Source organism: Phytophthora parasitica, assembly GCF_000247585.1.
Source record: "Phytophthora parasitica INRA-310 unplaced genomic scaffold supercont2.14, whole genome shotgun sequence".
Taxonomy (NCBI): Eukaryota; Oomycota; class Peronosporomycetes; order Peronosporales; family Peronosporaceae; genus Phytophthora; species Phytophthora nicotianae.
In genome coordinates this window covers 265,537-283,060 of record NW_008649000.1, presented here as the reverse complement: position 1 = coordinate 283,060, position 17,524 = coordinate 265,537, and the positions used below count along the sequence as shown (strand labels likewise).

The window sequence follows — 17,524 nt, the reverse complement described above, 5'->3', positions numbered from 1 at the left end:
ACACGATTATTCTCCCAGTCTTCAACTCGAAGGACATGGTGAAAAAAAGCAGCGCGCGTAACCACACGTTCAACCGGCTGCTCCTGGGCCTCAAACACTTTCAGTTTCGGAAGCTCCTGCAGGCAAAGTGCGAACTCATGGGCAAGTTACTGGTCGTTTGCTCAGAGATGTACTCTAGCCAAACGTGCGGTCGATGCTCCAAGCTTCACTTGAGACTCGGTAGTAGAGATGTATTTTCGTGCCCCCCATTGTGAACACGTTGCGGGTCGAGACGTCAACGCAGCTTTCAACATCTTGCGCTTTGTGTGCGCAGGATCTCTGGCGGTGAGTGCAATCCACCACTGACTCTACCGTTGCTACCAAATTTTATCTCGGGTTACGGCGAGAATCGACAGAGTTAGCTAGGAATAGGTAGCGTTTGTTAGGAGATCTGTAACGGAGTGCCATTCTCTGTAGTCAATACTACAGTAGAAACTTATTAATCTATCGGTCACATTTGACCATATTCTCTTCATCAAAGTGACGGATCTCGTGCATCAACTTTCAATCACCATGCGATGAAGCCCTGAAGTTTCCGCCCTTTACCAACAACCTGAACTGGCCTTGCTGTCTTACAGGAGGAACTGCACTTGGCTGGCGTCTTCACGAGTGAGTCGTAGAATGTGTTTGGGTTGTTCCGAGTTGCCGCTACTACCGTCAGGGTTCTCTTTGCGCGTGAGGAAGTTGAATCGACACGTCTGGATAATCTGTTTGAGACCGGCACTCGCTCCTCCGGTCGAAGATGGCGCGCCTCCATTCGCACTTTCCTTCAATGCTGCCAGTTTGTGTTCTTTGAGACAGGACTGGTGCATCTTGAGCATACCACCGAACAGACCAGCATTGCCGCTGTTCCACCACCGGACGCTACCGTCACGAGCTGCATACGACACCAAAACTTGTCCATCAGAGCGGAAGCGAACAGCCGAGACGGCCGAGGTGTGGCCGTCCAGGACGCGCCATTTCGTGGCCGTACGTAGGTCGTAGATGACGATCACTGCCTCCATTGTACCTAACGCCAAGCGCTGCGTTTCCTTGTGGAAGTCAACCATGGGGAACCGCCGAACCAGACTGTGTAGACAGCGAGTACTCAGCGGTAGACACCGTCGACGTCGCTCTGGTTTTGTGGGATCCAGACACGCCATGATCGTGTCTACGAACGCCGGAAGATGCCGGCACATGAGCAGGTAGTGCGTATTAATCAGCTCCATCATGTACAGCAAGATACTTTCATGGAAACCGGGTGGCCGGTCGTGATTGTGCATCTCTTGCTGTAGTAATCCGAGGACGAACGCCGACTCATAGGCTCCAACCTCCACTAACAGACTCATGGCCGCATTACTCCCACCAGTTCCACCTTCGTTAAAGTCGGATAGAGAGCCTCCTGGGCCGGGTGGAACACATTCACTGTCGTCACTCTGACTGCGCTGTTTCTCACGCATATCAACCAACAAGAGCTGCACTATAAGCGATGATAAATCCACGAGATGGGGTCGGAATAACATCAGGCCCTTCGTAAGCAGCTCAGCCGATACAGAAGCCACGAATCGTTCCGGTGCTTTGAGTAGGAATACCAGTACATCACACACTTCACGCGCACTGGCCGGTGAGATCTCACCAGGAAAATACGTGCCAATCATACTCATCAGAAGCACAAGTGAGCCCAGTCTTTCAACCACTAGAGAGAAGGACATCGCGGTTGAGTCGTTGGCTGCACTGGCACTACCACCACCCCCGTTTGCACTATTCCCACTTGGTTGAGCACTCGAACTTGCGCCGCCACTGGCTCCAACGCTGCCCACCGTTCCGAGGAAAGAGCTTCCCGTCTCGGTCTCCAAACGCACCATTTCCCAATGAAGTTTTGCGGAGTATTCGGCAGATAATATACTTTTCTCGGCTGGAGGAAGACGCTTGATCACTCCACTTAATAGAGTACGGGCCGCTAGTTGCGTGTACTCACACGAGTCGAACCCGAATGCTGCAAGTTCCTCTAGCGCTGGTTCTCGGAACTGCGCGACGCTCTCTGGAAGTACAACGGAGTGCTGCGTGATCAGTTGACTCCACAGAACTTGGAACTCTTCCTTGTTTGCAGGCGACGTGCTACCGTTGCCAGATCTGGAATGCTTATACTCCATGCAGCTCATACAGAGCGATACGACCCCAAGCGCTATGCTAGCGGACAGCGCTGACGAGTGCTGCCAATTCCGAGCGAACGCAGGCACTGAATCTCGAACTTCAGCCTCAATAACGGCAGCTGATGGTCGTGTAGTCCATGGAACTGGAATAGTCAACGCCCCCGAAATGAAGTCTTGCAGTGCACACGAGTAGAGCGCATGTGCTGGCTCTATGCCTAAGATTGTCTGACATGATTGATCAATAGCAGGAGTGACACCCCACGACAGCAGTAAGGACAGCATGAACAACTCCATCGAGCCCGTCGCATACACTGAAGGCAGATCGTTCTCACGGATAATGACGGCCGTATCACTGTTCTGACGGATTGATGAATAGTAACTTGTCCAGTTCTTCTTGAGCTGTTCAGCACTTCGAAGGATGGCGAACTCGATGAGTTGTACGGCTGCACTGCCGATAAACAACGTGGAGTTCTCAGCGAGTGAACAACCGACAGTGTCCGATCCGACTGTAGTCTTTTCAACTGACGCATTGCCTCCCCCGTAGAGTAGTGCACATGGAACTATACGCTCCAGAATGCCAGTGTCGATACTCCATACGTACACCATCCGATCTTCGCATTCGACGTGAAGCAGTCCACGGTCCAGATGCCACTCCAGGTTGCAGATTCTGTCTCCATGCTCCGCCAACTCTAATACGCACTCCCACTCGACACTACAGCAGTCTGTCGGTCGACTTGAGCTGGGTATCGAGTACTGAGGTGCATAAATTACAATTTTGCGATCTATCCCCACTGTTGCAACCAATCTGTCAGGATGTTCAGTGTCCAAATCCTCTCCGTCATCGCCCATAGCTCCTCTCTTAAGCGGTGAAACACTGATCTGCTGGATGGGTCCGCGATGGTTGTGAAACTTTTGCAACAATCTTGCTGCGTGCTGGACCAATCCGTTTGAACGGTAGAGAACTAGCTCGATCACTCGGAGAACGCCGTCCGTGCCGCCGCTAAACACGAAGAAGTTAATCGAAGGATGAGGATTACTTGGAGGAACTCGGATAAACCCATTGTTCGACGCAGAATCGCTCGATGTGTCTATCGTTAGCAAATTTCGAGGGGTGCGTTCTCCGCTGTGATGCCGATTTTGTCCTAACGAGTGATCACGAAAGCGCGACTTGTAGAACGGATTTCGCTCCGTTGCGACGTATGTCTCTTCCATGGAGGATTGGCTTGTGTTGTTAGCTGCTGAGGGAGAGATTGAAGAAGCCCCACTGCCCCAAAAGCAGTGCGCAAGCGCCGTTATTCGTCCTGAGTGGCACGACAGTAGTGTTACTGCATTTCCTTCTGTGTCTCCACTTTTACTCGGCAAGTGCTCTTGACTTAGCAATCCAATGTGTAGCATTCCATCTGAGAATCCTTTGGCGATAGTAGGTATATCCAGCAAGTATCGATAGGATAAGAGATCTGCTTTTCGTTGTTCGCTTACATCATCGTCAGGCTGTCTGGACTCGCCTCCAACACCTCGTGCTCCTCGTACCGTAATAGGCGCCAATGCAGTGGCTAATACATTAACGTTATTTGCCATTACCGCGGCCGCAGTACTTGTAATTGATCCTCCACTTCCACTATTCAAACTTGTTGGTCCATCGTTAAGTTGCTGACGCTTCCGACGCATTCCAGCTCGTCTAACCACTTCATACGTCGATGATGTTTGGGTGTCATTCCGTCCAAGTATAAAATGCGTTAAGAAACCACGGTGTTGTGAAGACAGACACGCTTCACCTCCCTGCGCAGCAATCGCAGCGGCTTCAAATCCATCCGTTAGAGAGTGAAAACGCACCCGTTCTGCTAGTGCCACTCTAGGGACAACAATATTATCCACGTTCAATATCTTGCGTATTGATGACATCCGTCCGGCTGACATCGTCCAGAGTCCAAGCGTTCCTCGGCGGCACATGTGTACTATCTCCACTATTGAATTCGAAGAGCCAGTCTTCATACAGACTGTATATCCTGGATGCTGTTGTCGTCCCGTCAGCAAAGACATCGCCTTCTTCGGCTTTGTTTGCTTACTTTTGTCATCACAGCAATTGCATCGATCCATTGAAGTAACATACATAGCCTTGTCAATTACACGCAGCATTTTTGAGTCGGATCGTGGCACCAATTGATCTTGATCTTTCGTAAAGATGAAAAACTTCCCAGCATTTTTTGTCGAAGCATCGGTTGTCGAAAACTGGAAAACGTGGCCCGTATTGGTCCACAAAATGACATTTCCGTCTTCCAAGAACTCGCCATTCTCCCAGTACGCAGTTCCACTACTGCACGAAGTAAGCCACTTGTTACTGTAAGTTGTAGCTGCCTGTCGTACAAACTCTGACGGCGTAATACGGCAGGTCCCAACGACAGTATTGGGTCTTGGCTTTCCGAATGGTTTAGTGCTTGGTTGATTGTCACTGCTTATCTCTAATGGACACAACCAATTCCGCTTGAGTATAGCGAACCTGGTCTTCCAGATGAGAAGCACGCATGAGGAATCCGGAGAAACGTGCACAGATAACGGGAAATAGCTGCTCTTGATCGAGCCCATAAGAGCAGTCTGCGGGTTCATATTGTCTCCGTCCTTCAGCGATGTGCTCTGGGAACAAGTGATATCCTCCGCTTCGTCCGCCCATGAGATCACCCAGCTATTACGTTGTACCCAGCGGAATCCCCACGCCACACTCGCCGAGCCGCCGCCTTCACTGACACCAAACGGTGTTCCACTTGTAGCACCTCGAGGTTGAGTCCACAGAAAACACTTGACGAGTCCCTCTGCTCCCAGCGAAAGCACCACTGCATCCCATCGATGTTCTGCAGCTCCATTGGGCGATAAAAACGTAGCAATTCGTCTCGTATCTGGCGATCCAGCTGTCATTGACTGTCTTCCACCTGCTGACGGACTGTCAGTCATTATCTGCTCATTTGGCGGTCTGTAGCCTGTTTCAATCCCTCCACTACTCGATCGAATCAGTTTGGTCCTCGCTGACTTCGGCTGTGGCATTCGCAGCTCCCCAACTGCGATACTGCGTCGGATCTGTTCCTGCGCAGTGTCCATACAATACAGAAGCTGCATTCTCCACGTATCCAGCACCATAAGTCTCGATTCCTCACTCACTACTACTGCAAATCGTCTGTTTCCCAGCATCTCGAGGCCCAAGAGCGGTGTCAATTCTTTAGCTAGAGACGCGTTAGCTTCTGCACAGGCCCCATTGGGTAGCTGCCATTTCGCTATTGCGCCGTCCCTCGTGGCTGAGATCAACGTGCTCTGTCCCCACTCATCTGTCCCACTCACGATGCCTACAACGGGGTATCCATCACCGTCAATGCCGGGAAAGACGAGTAAGTTGACTTGTGCTACAGTGTCCACCTCGAATCTCCAGTAGAGGACAAGACCGTCCACTGTGCCTGCAAATACACATAATTGGGTGCGAGTGGATTCGTCGTTGGTCGTCTCTCTGTCCTCCTCGGTGGCGAAGATGGACGAGTTCTGGCTTGGCTGGGAGATAGGGAGCTGGGGGACGTGTAAGGAGGACACTTCCACTTGCGGTGGCTCGTTCCAGAGCACGAGAGGGACAACTACGTCCTTTCCTGTAGCATGAAGCTGACGGACATCTCGAGCTTCCACTTGTGTCCTCCAGGATGCGGTCTTCCGCACCATATGGATGCTAGTGGATAGCTACCTGAAGACAACGGATTACGTCACCTACAGAGCGATTTAGAAATCCAACAGCGACGAATAAGGTAGATAAGTCGATAGAATATCGGGCGCTATGGATTAAATGCAGCAAGAGAGCGCGGGGGGTGCACTGAGAAGGACGCGGATCTGCCTCCAAGCTGCTTGAAGCGACGCTGTGCGGCTCACTTTGTGTGAGGATGAAGGTGGTAGCGTAATAGCTCGTATAAGTACGAAATTGTTTTGAACGAATTATATTTTTTAAATAATTTGTTCAAAACTAAACAATTTAAAAAGATAAATAACTTTATAATATTTTTAATTTCTAATAGTATAGTTTATTATTGGCATTATTAATAACTTGACAAGTTGAAATTCAACTCGATGAAGAGACTACAGCGAAGATTGATCGATGGATCGAGCGGATTCTCTTGACCTTAACCACAGCAAAAGACACTTAGCCATCCCTTTGTCCATGGAACTTCGGGACTCTCACTTTCGGTTTTCCTGTCTCCAGCTCAAGTCATCTCAGTCTTCATTGCAACAACCAACACAATCATTATGACGACTCGCCTCGCACTCGCAATTACCGCAATCGCCTTCACCAACGGCTACGCTCTCGCGCAAGGACCTCGTGGTCCTGTACGTATGGGCCCCATGCCGCGTGGTCGTGAGCAATTCGGTGCTGCTGGTGGTAGCGGCAATGGCTTTGGAGGTGGAATGAGTGGTTTGGGCGGAGGTGCTAACGGATTCGGTGGAGGAATGGGCGGCTTCGGAGGTGGTGCCGGCGCGGGTGGTCTTGGTCAGTTCGGCGGAGGGGCTAGCGGTTTTAACCAGGTTGGTAATAATGCTGGCGGTGGCTTTGGTCAACTCAGTGGTGGATTTGGGGCCGGCAACCAACTTGGTTTCGGCGGAGGTATGGGCGGCTTAGGAGGTGTTGCGGCAGGCAACGGTGCTGCAATCGGTCGAGCTGGCACGACTACCAATGGATTTATGGCTGGTGCAGGTGGTGTCGGTGCTCCGAGTGCTGGGGTGGTAGGTGCGGCGGGAGCAGGACCAGTCAACGGTGGAGCTGCCAACGCCGGGCCTGTTAACGGTGGAGCTGCCAATGGCAGACCCACCAACGGCGGCGGGCCTGTGACGCCCGCTCCGACGAGGCCAAATGGCGGACCAGTTCGCAATGGCCCCGGGGCTCCTCAAGGTGGAGCTGGTGTTGGCGATGCTGGTACCGGTGCCGATGCCGGTCCTGCTGGTAACGGAGCTGGTGCAGGTGGTTTTGCTGGTCCTGGTGCTGCTGGCGCAGGAGGTTTTGCCGGTGCTGGTGGGCTGGCTGGAGCTGGTGGCATTGGACGTGGTCAGTTCGGAGGACTCGGTGGCCAATTTGGCGGTGGCATGGGCGGAATTAACGGGCGCTTCGGTGGCAACGGTCTTGGCGGCTTCGGTGGAATGAACGGCGGTGCTGGAGCGGGTGGTTTCGGCGGTCCTGGTGGCGTCGGAGGAATGAACGGTGGTGCTTTCGGCGCCGGAGGGTTTGGTGCCGGTGGTAATCCGTAGTGGAATCCTACGAGCCTCTTTTTTTTCTACACTAGTTGAAAATACTGCAAAGTAATTGATCAGTAGTTTCATGTATGTTTTGCCTTGACCAGTCGCAATTTGAAAGGTAGACTCCCTCTAGCCGAGATTGAGGATATCTGCTCTATTTTTACTTTGTTCTTCCTGTGTTGTCTTCAGCCAAAACTTTTGACGAACCGAGGGCGAGAGCTTGACGATCATATGGTGAGAGGTCACTGCATCTCCCGAGTGAACAATTGTGAAGGCGCTCCATCCGAATTACCCTACGTTTCATTCATTGTAAGGCAAAATACTGGTTTCGCTTACTACAATCTACTGTGCATGACCTGTAGGCTAGGTTATTGAGAGTGAGAGGGCATTGTGCATCGCACCAAGAAGCGTATCCCTTTACGTGTAATTCTTGTCATGGCTGAGCGTCCTTTTTCCTGAATGTAAAAAGCAAAAGGAGTTTTTCTTTGTTTAAAAAAAAAAAAAAAAGCGTTTATCGCCAGGCTTTTAGCCACTGAGAACTGTCTTGGAATGTTCGTGCCGTTTTAACATGATCCCGCATTATCTGATACCGTGTTTCACAGGATTGGAGGTTCTAACGACCGTCTGATTCACAATTGGAATTTCGGCAACGCAGTGACCTCATGGCTCCGCATCGCGAGGACGTCGCCGCCGTCAAGGGCTCGGCTCACCGCGACGCTGATGAGGAAGCGCTCCAGGCGGCACTTCAGGAGTCTCTCGAGTACATTCTGCACTAGAAAGTTCATACTAAAACGCGTTCAAACCCAGTCTAAACGATCGTTTGAATGTACTTTAGACCCGATTTTATGGCCGAAATCCTGCAGTCCGAAGACCAGCAACGTCGCCAAGAACAAGCACGGGCTCAAATAGCTCAATTGCGACTTGGAACGAGCTCAAACGACCATAAACCGGTGGAGAAACGGCAAGAAGAGGACAGTGGAGACGACGATGAGGTCGACACAGCCCATTACAGTCGAGTTCCCAGCACTGTAGCACCGACAAAGCCCCAAGAATCCGAAGAAGACGATGAGGAAGAAGAAGAGAACCCTAATGAAGACCACAAGCTCCTGAACTTTGCCGACATTCTGCTCATCGACATCCTCAAATGGCTCGACGAAGATACCATCGGAGCCTGCACGTGCTCGTGCAAGAGATTGCTGCAGGTAGCACGATCAGAGGTGCTCTTTGAGTCGCTTTGTCGACGTATCTTCCCCATACAGAACCCGAGAGCAGCCGCCGCCGCTGCTCGCAATAAATTCGGGTTACGTCGCTTCCCCACGTGGTTCGACATGTTCCACGACAGACCACGTGTGCGCTACAACGGGTTCTATTGGCTCAAGGTTTCGTACTATAAGAAACCGGAGCTCAGTATGTGGACGGAGATCGTACCGGGAACGATCTTGAAGTGCATTTACTACCGCTACTTCTCGTTTCAGCGGGACGGGACGGTGCTGTACGGCATGCTGTTTAAGGCTCCGCATGAGGTTGAGTCGCACATCCGCAGCCAACGTAAGGGTGTCTACACTGGCCGATTCTACGTTGATAAAGACGAGTTGGTCGTGACGGTGCCGACCAACTGCAACGAAGTCAACTTTCGACTGAAGATCACGCAACGCGAGCGTGGCAAGAACGTCAAGTTGGTGCTGAAAGAACACTTTGCCAACTCGGAGCCGGACGGCAGCGGATGGGTCAACTACTACGACACTGCTGACGAGGAATTCTACTACTATCGCTCCTGGAACCTTTGAGTCATAGGGGAAATTTAAGGGGTTGTCTGGATAGATTTAGCTGCATGTATGTGAATATTAGTGAGAATAGCGTTTAACTGCTGAACGTTGCAGTGGCAGTAGGGGTAACGCGTTCTCGCTATGAATAGCGAGGCCGTCGGAGTGGAAAATGCTCATCTTTTTATTAAGTAAGGTAACGAAGAGAAAACCTGTAAGTCATGGCTCCGATTGTGGCGTCTAAGACGGCTTCCGATCGTGGCAACAATGCTAAGACTGACAAGAGGGAGGATAGTAACAACAGTAGCCGCAGTAGCAGCAGAAGTGGCAGTCGCTCGAGTCAAGCTCGAGCCAGCAACTCCAGAGAGAAATCACGGTCATCAACACCCACGAGCAATTCCAACCAGAGGAAAACGGAGCCATCGAAGCGCACGACAACCCCGTCCTCGGCCAAGTCGTTAACGCGTGCTGCATCCCCAGCTACGCAACAAGTGGAGAAGAAAACTACGATTGCGTATCCGTTGCCATCTTCTACGTTGCACAAGCATAAACAAGCCTCAGTTTTTACCTCTGGAAAAAAGAAACACAAAACGTAAGCGTGTTGGTTTGTATGTTTTGTTATTTATTAGCAATAACTAAGGATCTTAGTGGCATGACAGCAATTTTTCCAGTGCATACGACGCTGGGTCGATTCCATGCCGGATCAACCATGGAAGTATCCGCAATTCTCTGCAATGGACAAAGGATCCCAACAGTAAGTACTGTAGACTTCCAACACACTTAAGTATTATTATTTTACTTAACGATTTTTTTTTTATAAAACTCTCTTTTTGCCTACTTCCCAGCCTTGTCGTACGACCCGCTACTGATCACGTGCACTGAGGGATTCTTGGAGACTGAGCACCCGTTTGTGTTCCTCGCACGCGCTACATTTCGCGAGCTTTTGAAACTGGAAGATGCTCGTGAGAAGACGCTCCCGATTCTTGGTCAAGTAATCGTGCCGTTACGAGGAGCTCTTATGGCCAAGGATGACGACACGTTCCTCATGGGATTGGAGGCGACGCGTCTGCTGTCGGATCTTGTGGAGGGTGAGATGAACATTTACCTCCCGAAGCTCACCCAGCAGATCCACCGCAAACTCCTGACCAAGCAATTGCGTGTCGAAGTTGAGGACACGCTTGCTGTTCTAGAGAGTAATGGTGGCAGGGAGGCACTCGCTATCATTCGCTCGAAGATCCCTACGTACGTCTCGATCCGCTAGTTGTGGCCAATTGCTCTAGTGTAGCAGTCGTACCTTTCGTTTCAGATGCCAAGACGTTCTAAATATCAAGTTTGATTTCATCAAGCAACAATTGAAATGGGGCTTACTAATGCTACTCGTGGGTTCCAACTGAACTGTGGGCAAAATGATGTTGGTCTATTGAGAGCCTCGTGAAGAAACACCCACGAGAAAACCAGCCAGGTGTGCAGAATCCGGAACACTTGAAGTGAGTCGCGGACTATGTCAATTGTAGGTTACGACAATCGTCCTGCTTTGACAGAACGGGCGCAATTGTTGTCCAACAGAGCTTAACGTGGAGACAGCGAGGGCGTCTAAACTTGAAGCCCGGAGCTGCATTTTATCCGAAAAAAAACATTTTGGTAGTATCTTTAGATGGAAAATAAGCAAGATCTTAACACGAGGGGATCGTGAGCAAGTCTCAAGCTAGCGATCCCGAGCAGCGGAAGATGAAGACTTTTGTGGTTTACTTTACTTCAACTGACACAAGTGTGTCCAGGGTAACTGTCACTTTTGCCACTTAACACATCGTGTCGCTTGCACGATTCTGGTGAGATGAGTTCCTTTGCGCTGAACTACCAAGGGCTGAGTCCAATGTGCGCAAACTTGATGTTCTCGCTTGTGGATGATATCTTTCTCGGCATCCGAAGCCTTTATCCAATGAGTCCCTGGCCACTCGTATATTTTCACATTCAGAAGTAGATCATGAGGTCTGGGCCTCTATGGGCACTACGCAGTGCCAACATGACAATCAACGCACAGATCAACAGACACGCGTGGGCCGGCTGGCTCTTCGTCTACATAGCGGAGCTCATCTTCTTCTCGACGTATCGACTGAGCAACCTCAGTGCTCTCGTTAAGGCCTCAACGACTCCAGACAACGACACGACTCCGATACGGATCTATGGAGTACTATTGGGTATCGTGCAGGACTTCGTGGTGATAAGCTTCTTAATTCTCGTGCTCTCTTTCTTCGACGCGGCGATCAATCACTCGTGTTGCAATGACACAGCACCGCATGGATGCACCGACTGCTTCACACGGGGCATCCCGTTCTGGTCGCGAACTAAGCTCGTGTTCAAGCGGTTGTTACGGTTTTCAGTGGTTTATTCTGCGTGTTTGCTGTCTGTCTCGATTTTTGCGATGGATGTCGTGACTGTACGAAGTTACCATCGCCAATACGAGTTCAGTTGGAACTCGAAGGATGAAGAGTTGATTGGTACGAAGGAACAGGAAGCCAGAACTGCAATCAATGTACTCGTTGAAGTGCTGGTAACGCAGGGAATTATTGCGGTTGTGACTGCAGGTTGGTTTGATCTCGCAAGATGGACACCATTAGGATTTGCAACGAGGTGGAATGGTATGAACAGTCGAGGTCCAGGACACCCCACGGTGAACACAAGACCTCCTGTCACTTATCTCGCAATGGACTCGAACGATTTCTTCGACTCCGACGAAGATTTAAACTCGTTTTTCGATTCCAGCAATCACCCGATACGCGGCACCCAGCGACCACAATCACCGGCAATCCTGTCGGAGGATAGACGCGATCTACCTCCGTCAAACTGCAAGGTTGTTGTGTTTGGCTTCGGGCTCGCAGTCGTAAGTTTCATCATCACTCCGTTACTCGTGCTCCTAATAACGAGCTATTGCCCCCCTGCCGTAGCGAGCATAGCGCTCAACTCCAATCTCAATGAACCGATTCGCAGTATCACGACGCTTTCGTTCGTACCAAGCTGATCGATTCGACTCACCTTGAAAACAATCGCATGTACATTAGACTATTATCTAGACCAGAAATATATATCAATATAAAATTCTTGAACTCGCCAGGTTCTTTAAGTGCAGTGTCACGAGTCACACTACCATGACCTGTTCTCCGATTGCTAGTCCGTAATATCTGTTGAAAGCTTCGATATCATCGTGTTCGGATCGACACAGATACAAACTGCGCTCGAAATGATGCATTAGCGGTGGTTGTACGTAGTGAAAAGCCACGCTGTCCGGTGCAGCACTGTCTAATAGTGAGCGCACGCCTCCAACTGTGTTGTGATACTTTACATACCAAAAGTCCGGGTCATCATACGTAGGGAATAAAAACTGTGGAGGGAACGCATGCCAGCGCTCACGACCACGATGATCTCGCGTATCCCAAGGATATACATCGTTCCACATCATACAAAATGCCACGCCGGTATCCTCCGCTATCGTGGCACTAGCTTCGTCCGGTAGACACGTCCACTCGGGCAGGGATTCGACAAATTTGTCCAAGTACAGTCGATTCATCATGTACCCCGCACCTCCAGAGTTGTAGACCATGCGGTCGAACCGTGAATGCCAAAGCGATCGTAGGGTCTCATTTTTTATGTAAAAATCGAGAATATTCATGGGCATATTGAAACGGTGACCCATATGCATCGGCTCTCGATTGAATCGCTGTAAAATCTCCGGTCTCTTGAGGTAAGCTCGCATATTCTCCATGATCACGTACGTGTCGTCGTCGCACTTGTAGAACCAGTCGTAGTCGTGCCGGAAATTATCATACAAATACTTTAGAGCAGCTCTGGTCCGCAGCCACAGATGGGCGTGGTCAGCGATGATATCAAGTTGCACGACGTCGAATCGGCGCTCTGCTGGTGTATCTGCGGCCACGATAATCGTATCGCTCATGTTGCTGAAGAAGAGGAGCTTGTCACAACGTTGCCCCCACGTCTCCGCCACAGCTCGAACTCTGGTCTGATGCTGAGCCGAGTAGCTGACCGCGAAGCAGAGGATGCGAGGGTAGACAGTCTCGTGGTGGTATAGCGCCGGCTCCGGCGTTACTTCGATCATTTCGAGCACTTGTCGAGCACTTTCACGATCGAAGGCACAGAGTTCCTCTTTCGACAGCGCAGGACCCGATAAACCTGCTGCGAGCGAGGTAAACACGGTGACAACGAGAACGAGAACGAGACGGAGTCTGGGCGTCATGATATGTAGGGGGATATAGCGAACTGGATGGAGAGGCGTGCTACGCGACCCTGCAATTTCATGGACGTAGGTCCGGAATGCGTACTGGACTTCCATTAAAATGAATTCGAATGCTTAGTATTAATTAACACAATTTAATTACTTCCGTTACAGATTTCCTAACAAACGCTAACTATTCCTAGCTAACTCTGTCGATTCTCGCCGTAACCCGAGATAAAATTTGGTAGCAACGGTAGAGTCAGTGGTGGATTGCACTCACCGACAGAGATCCTGCGCACACAAATCGCAAGACGTTGAAAGCTGCGTTGACGTCTCGACCCGCAACGTGTTCACAACGGGGGCACGAAAATACATCTCTACTACCGAGTCTCAAGTGAAGCTTGGAGCATCGACCGCACGTTTGGCTAGAGTACATCTCTGAGCAAACGACCAGTGACTTGCCCATGAGTTCGCACTTTGCCTGCAAGAGCTTCCGAAACTGAAAGTGTTTGAGGCCCAGGAGCAGTCGGTTGAACGTGTGGTTACGCGCGCTGCTTTTTTTCACCATGTCCTTCGAGTTGAAGACTGGGAGAATAATCGTGTCATAGTGCTTGGTCAAGTACGCACTCGTTTGATAGTGCATCTCCTTCACGCAGTTGTTCAGTTTGGCGGTGGCGCAGTGGAACGCTCGCTTGGCTCTCGCGAACGCTCGCCACTGCCTTCCTGAACGATGGCCTTGGAAGTTCTTGATTGTTGACATCTCTTGTTGCGCGTTTTGGATTCGGGCTCGGTATTTATCCAAGTGTTCTTTGTTCCCGCGGCCGATGTGAAGCGCGTTTCCTTCAAGGTCGACCCCGGTCATGAATGCTTTCATTCCCGGATCCAGCGCTATCGTTCTACCACGGTTCACATAGTCGCCCGGTCGAACGTACTGCGGAATGATCGCGTACCAAAAGCCATTAGTGTTCATGATCTGGATTTCGTTAGCAATTTCGATGCTTCGGTCGCACCGAATCGGGATGTCCTTCAACTTTGATATCGACAACATTGCTCTTGGCGCGCCGTCCATGTATGTGATCTTGGCATTTCCGGCATCCTCGCAGAACGTAAAGTAACGTCCGTCTTTCTTTCGACTCTTGAACTGGATCTTGAACTTACTTATGTTTCCGTTTTCCAGGTTACTAAAAGCACTCATCACACCACTTTCAAACTTGCGAAGAGCATTAAACCGAAAGTTTTTCGGTGTTTCAAACGCCCACTGTGGCGGAGGTTCCATGCCTTCTGGATACATACTCGCGCTTCTTCTTGGACTTTTTCGTGACGTAGAGATCCCTCAATGTTTGTGCATTCGACACATTGGTCTCTCGAAAATGCGCGACGGCTTGGTTGTAGGTCCAGCGACACGTGCCCATGAACTGCTGAAGTTTTTTTCGTTGTTTTGCAGTCGGGAAGAGTTTGTACTTGCGCATACGTCGGATCATCAGCTTGTCCTTTGAACTCATTTCTTTGCGCAACGCAGAGGTAGACTCAATGTCATCTGTGTGAGTTTCAGCATCGCACTTTAGAATGTTGATCGTGCTCGTGAGATTCGAAACTTCTTGTGTTCGCTCGGTCTTGGTGTCGAAAGCGTCAAGTTTGTGATTGCGATCCATTTCTTTCGTTGACCATTTGCTAATATGGTCGAAGTCCCCGAGCTCTTGCAGCGACAGCGGACGACAGACTGCATTTGCTTGCGTTTCAAATCGGAACCACGGGGCCGGGTTCAGTACGTCTTCTGCCTGACCCGGCGTTTCGAGTCTTGAGCCGTCAAAAACTTCGGCGAGACGACGGGTGCGTTCGTCGGACAGTCTGGCCAAGAGCGGGCGGTATTCGCGGACGTGCCCGCACAACACGTGAGCTGCAATGCTAGCAAGCATACTGTCGATGTTGTTGTCTAGGAGAAGGTCTTCTTTTGTAAACGTTTGTAGAGATTGCAAGTTAGTCTCCAAATCACTTGCGTGTGTATTGGAACTCTGCAGCAACGCCATCCACCCAATCTTCTTCCAGCACATCACGACACACAATCGGATGTCCAAACAGAACTTCAGGTCGCTGGAGTGCACGAAGATCAACACGCGCACTTGCTGCATGGCCTCTCGTATGCGATCACGCAGTACGGACCAGGCTGCTCATCGGCGTCGCTGGAGCTTGCGTGGAGGAGAGAGGCAAAAGCTCGCGCTTGGTGGTGGTGTCTCCATCGCGGCAAAATGGAAAGTGAGCTCACTGATGACCATGAGTGCTTGAAGTGCAACTTCTGTAAAAAAAAATATGGAGAAACGTAATTACGTATTGTAGACTCTGTGGTTAGGCTAAGCTCGACAAGAATTTCTTTATCAACAAACAGTCTCCATAGACATTGATGCCCAATCTGCTATTGAACACTTCGAAACTCCTCTTGACGGTACCACAGTAATTAAACCAAGAGAAATGAACTTAGGTGTGGGTACAGTTATTGGGGTATGCTAGACATCGATGGCTACTGATGATTTACCATTTTTGTGGCTTGAACGGAGAGACTTGCTCAAGCTCTCCTCAAACAAAATATTATCCGCGCTGGAGAGGATGCTTTCGATGCATATATCGATCACTGACATGATTGAAACAAGCAGGTCGCTTGCATCATTCTCTCCAGCCGCCATTTAAATTTGAGACTGACACACCAACGTGACAAGCGATTCCAAGCCACCGGACGGACATCGTGCAACAGTCAGCCACATCGCATCCTGGTGTTTAATGCGAGCGTTTAATTACTTCCTCTGGCTGAAAATGATCGTGATCAAATGCATGTTGATTGGCCAAAACTCAGACAAAACAAAGGCTAATTGGCCCAAAATAAAGCTCTGCATATCTGCTATGGATTATTGGCAACCGCAACGCAATCCAGCATCTGTAACCTACCTGATCGACGGCCAGACAAGCTACCTGCTATATTCTTTTTTTTCCGCTGCGTGTTGACTACCCTAGACAAAGCTATTTGAAGACGGATGCCATCAAACTGTGGGCAAGTTTCTAAAGCGAATCGAGGACGGCGACATGTTTCGTGATACCCATGCTAGCATCGAGAATAACTTCAGCAGTTCTGACGCCACTATTTAGAGGTTGCTACAGAGCTTTCGTGAAATGGTGGCCGTAGGCATTCTTTGCGGGTTGAGGACCCAGACCAAGCATTATTCGGGCAGGAAGAGGCAGCATTGCGATACGAACGCGCGCAGCGGGTTACCGCTCCACTGTAAAAGAACTGAAGGACATCCTGTTACAATGTATGGAATATACCCACTATCATTGCGTTTTCAGCCAGAGGAAGTACAAAGCATTCGAAAAAAACTAAGCATTCCGTCCTTCTAGAATGATCTTACTTTTGATGCGATCTACTGACACGAACGCCTTACAAGTCACTGATCGGTGGCAACTTGCTTTTCCAATTGGAATTGAGCGCCTCGTACCCCTCCTTGTAATTCATCCACAGTGTGTACCTAGGTTTGTTGCCAGATCTTGCACTCCATCGTTTGTTTTTGGTGCCAAGCTTCAGCAACGCAAAGAGCATGTCGGGGTCGATACCCTTACCCATTATTTCTCGTGTAATCTTTTCGGAGTACACGTATGATGCCTGCATCTTCAGGTTTGCTAGAAGCTTCTTGTTGCGAACCCAGTTGCCCACCTTCTTGATTACATCCAAGGCTGCTCTCTCTTCGTCGTCTGTAGAGGTCTTCGAATTTGCAAGAAGAACTCGTCCACTGTCAGTTTCCACTTCGGCATGGGTAGATCGTAACTTGATGGCAGAGCCCGAGGCAGTGTTGGTGCTGACGAGAAGAGTAGCTACCGCCAGTAGCAGGATGAAGTAGGCTCGCATTGCTCGGTGTGTTTGGCTTGTTCTTTGCTGAGCAAATTGTGAACTGTAAAGTCAGAAAAACTGGTGAGCTGAATTGCGCGTTGGCATTCCCCACATCACATGATTGTACTTATTCAAATCCCACGAAAGGCAAACGCAATTGTGCGATGCCGCCAATGTGCGAAACATCGTACTTAAAGCGCATCGTTTACAGGAATGGACGTGTCTTGTGTGTAGTGTGTGT

At 50.1% G+C, this 17,524-nt stretch overlaps 8 protein-coding genes across 8 annotated transcripts; 4 read left to right on the top strand and 4 right to left on the bottom strand.

Moving 5' to 3' along the window:
* Window positions 1–381: 381 nt before the first annotated feature.
* On the bottom strand, window positions 382–6,086 carry PPTG_08434 (hypothetical protein). The gene has a single exon (XM_008902514.1). The coding sequence runs from the start codon at window positions 5,862–5,864 to the stop codon at window positions 612–614; it is 5,253 nt and encodes a 1,750-aa protein (XP_008900762.1). The 5' UTR covers window positions 5,865–6,086; the 3' UTR covers window positions 382–611.
* A 150-nt stretch (window positions 6,087–6,236) lies between these two features.
* Window positions 6,237–7,573, top strand: PPTG_08433 (hypothetical protein). Its single transcript, XM_008902513.1, has one exon. It carries the CDS (start codon window positions 6,441–6,443, stop codon window positions 7,431–7,433), a length of 993 nt encoding a protein of 330 aa, XP_008900761.1. The 5' UTR covers window positions 6,237–6,440; the 3' UTR covers window positions 7,434–7,573.
* A 672-nt stretch (window positions 7,574–8,245) lies between these two features.
* PPTG_08432 (hypothetical protein) lies at window positions 8,246–9,208 on the top strand (the record flags this gene model as incomplete). Its single annotated transcript, XM_008902512.1, has 1 exon — window positions 8,246–9,208. The coding sequence occupies one exon, from the start codon at window positions 8,246–8,248 to the stop codon at window positions 9,206–9,208; it is 963 nt and encodes a 320-aa protein (XP_008900760.1).
* Window positions 9,209–9,405: 197 nt separating this feature from the next.
* Window positions 9,406–10,580, top strand: PPTG_08431 (hypothetical protein; the record flags this gene model as incomplete). The annotated part of the gene is made up of 3 exons (XM_008902511.1): window positions 9,406–9,776; window positions 9,844–9,938; window positions 10,030–10,580. 3 exons carry the CDS (start codon window positions 9,406–9,408, stop codon window positions 10,443–10,445), a joined length of 882 nt encoding a protein of 293 aa, XP_008900759.1. The 3' UTR covers window positions 10,446–10,580.
* A 588-nt stretch (window positions 10,581–11,168) lies between these two features.
* Window positions 11,169–12,203, top strand: PPTG_08430 (hypothetical protein; the record flags this gene model as incomplete). Its single annotated transcript, XM_008902510.1, has 1 exon — window positions 11,169–12,203. One exon carries the CDS (start codon window positions 11,169–11,171, stop codon window positions 12,201–12,203), a length of 1,035 nt encoding a protein of 344 aa, XP_008900758.1.
* PPTG_08429 (hypothetical protein) lies at window positions 12,189–13,576 on the bottom strand. Its single transcript, XM_008902509.1, has one exon. The coding sequence runs from the start codon at window positions 13,527–13,529 to the stop codon at window positions 12,321–12,323; it is 1,209 nt and encodes a 402-aa protein (XP_008900757.1). The 5' UTR covers window positions 13,530–13,576; the 3' UTR covers window positions 12,189–12,320.
* A 1,083-nt stretch (window positions 13,577–14,659) lies between these two features.
* PPTG_08428 (hypothetical protein) lies at window positions 14,660–15,541 on the bottom strand (the record flags this gene model as incomplete). Its single annotated transcript, XM_008902508.1, has 1 exon — window positions 14,660–15,541. One exon carries the CDS (start codon window positions 15,539–15,541, stop codon window positions 14,660–14,662), a length of 882 nt encoding a protein of 293 aa, XP_008900756.1.
* Window positions 15,542–16,836: 1,295 nt separating this feature from the next.
* On the bottom strand, window positions 16,837–17,301 carry PPTG_08427 (hypothetical protein; the record flags this gene model as incomplete). Its single annotated transcript, XM_008902507.1, has 1 exon — window positions 16,837–17,301. The coding sequence occupies one exon, from the start codon at window positions 17,299–17,301 to the stop codon at window positions 16,837–16,839; it is 465 nt and encodes a 154-aa protein (XP_008900755.1).
* Between the last annotated feature and the right edge of the window lie 223 nt (window positions 17,302–17,524).

Bases quoted from the DNA above. Each gene is read 5' to 3' on its own strand.
- PPTG_08434 (XM_008902514.1), bottom strand. From the start codon at position 5,864: ATGGTGCGGAAGACCGCATCCTGGAGGACACAAGTGGAAGCTCGAGAT.
- PPTG_08433 (XM_008902513.1), top strand. From the start codon at position 6,441: ATGACGACTCGCCTCGCACTCGCAATTACCGCAATCGCCTTCACCAAC.
- PPTG_08429 (XM_008902509.1), bottom strand. From the start codon at position 13,529: ATGGAAGTCCAGTACGCATTCCGGACCTACGTCCATGAAATTGCAGGG.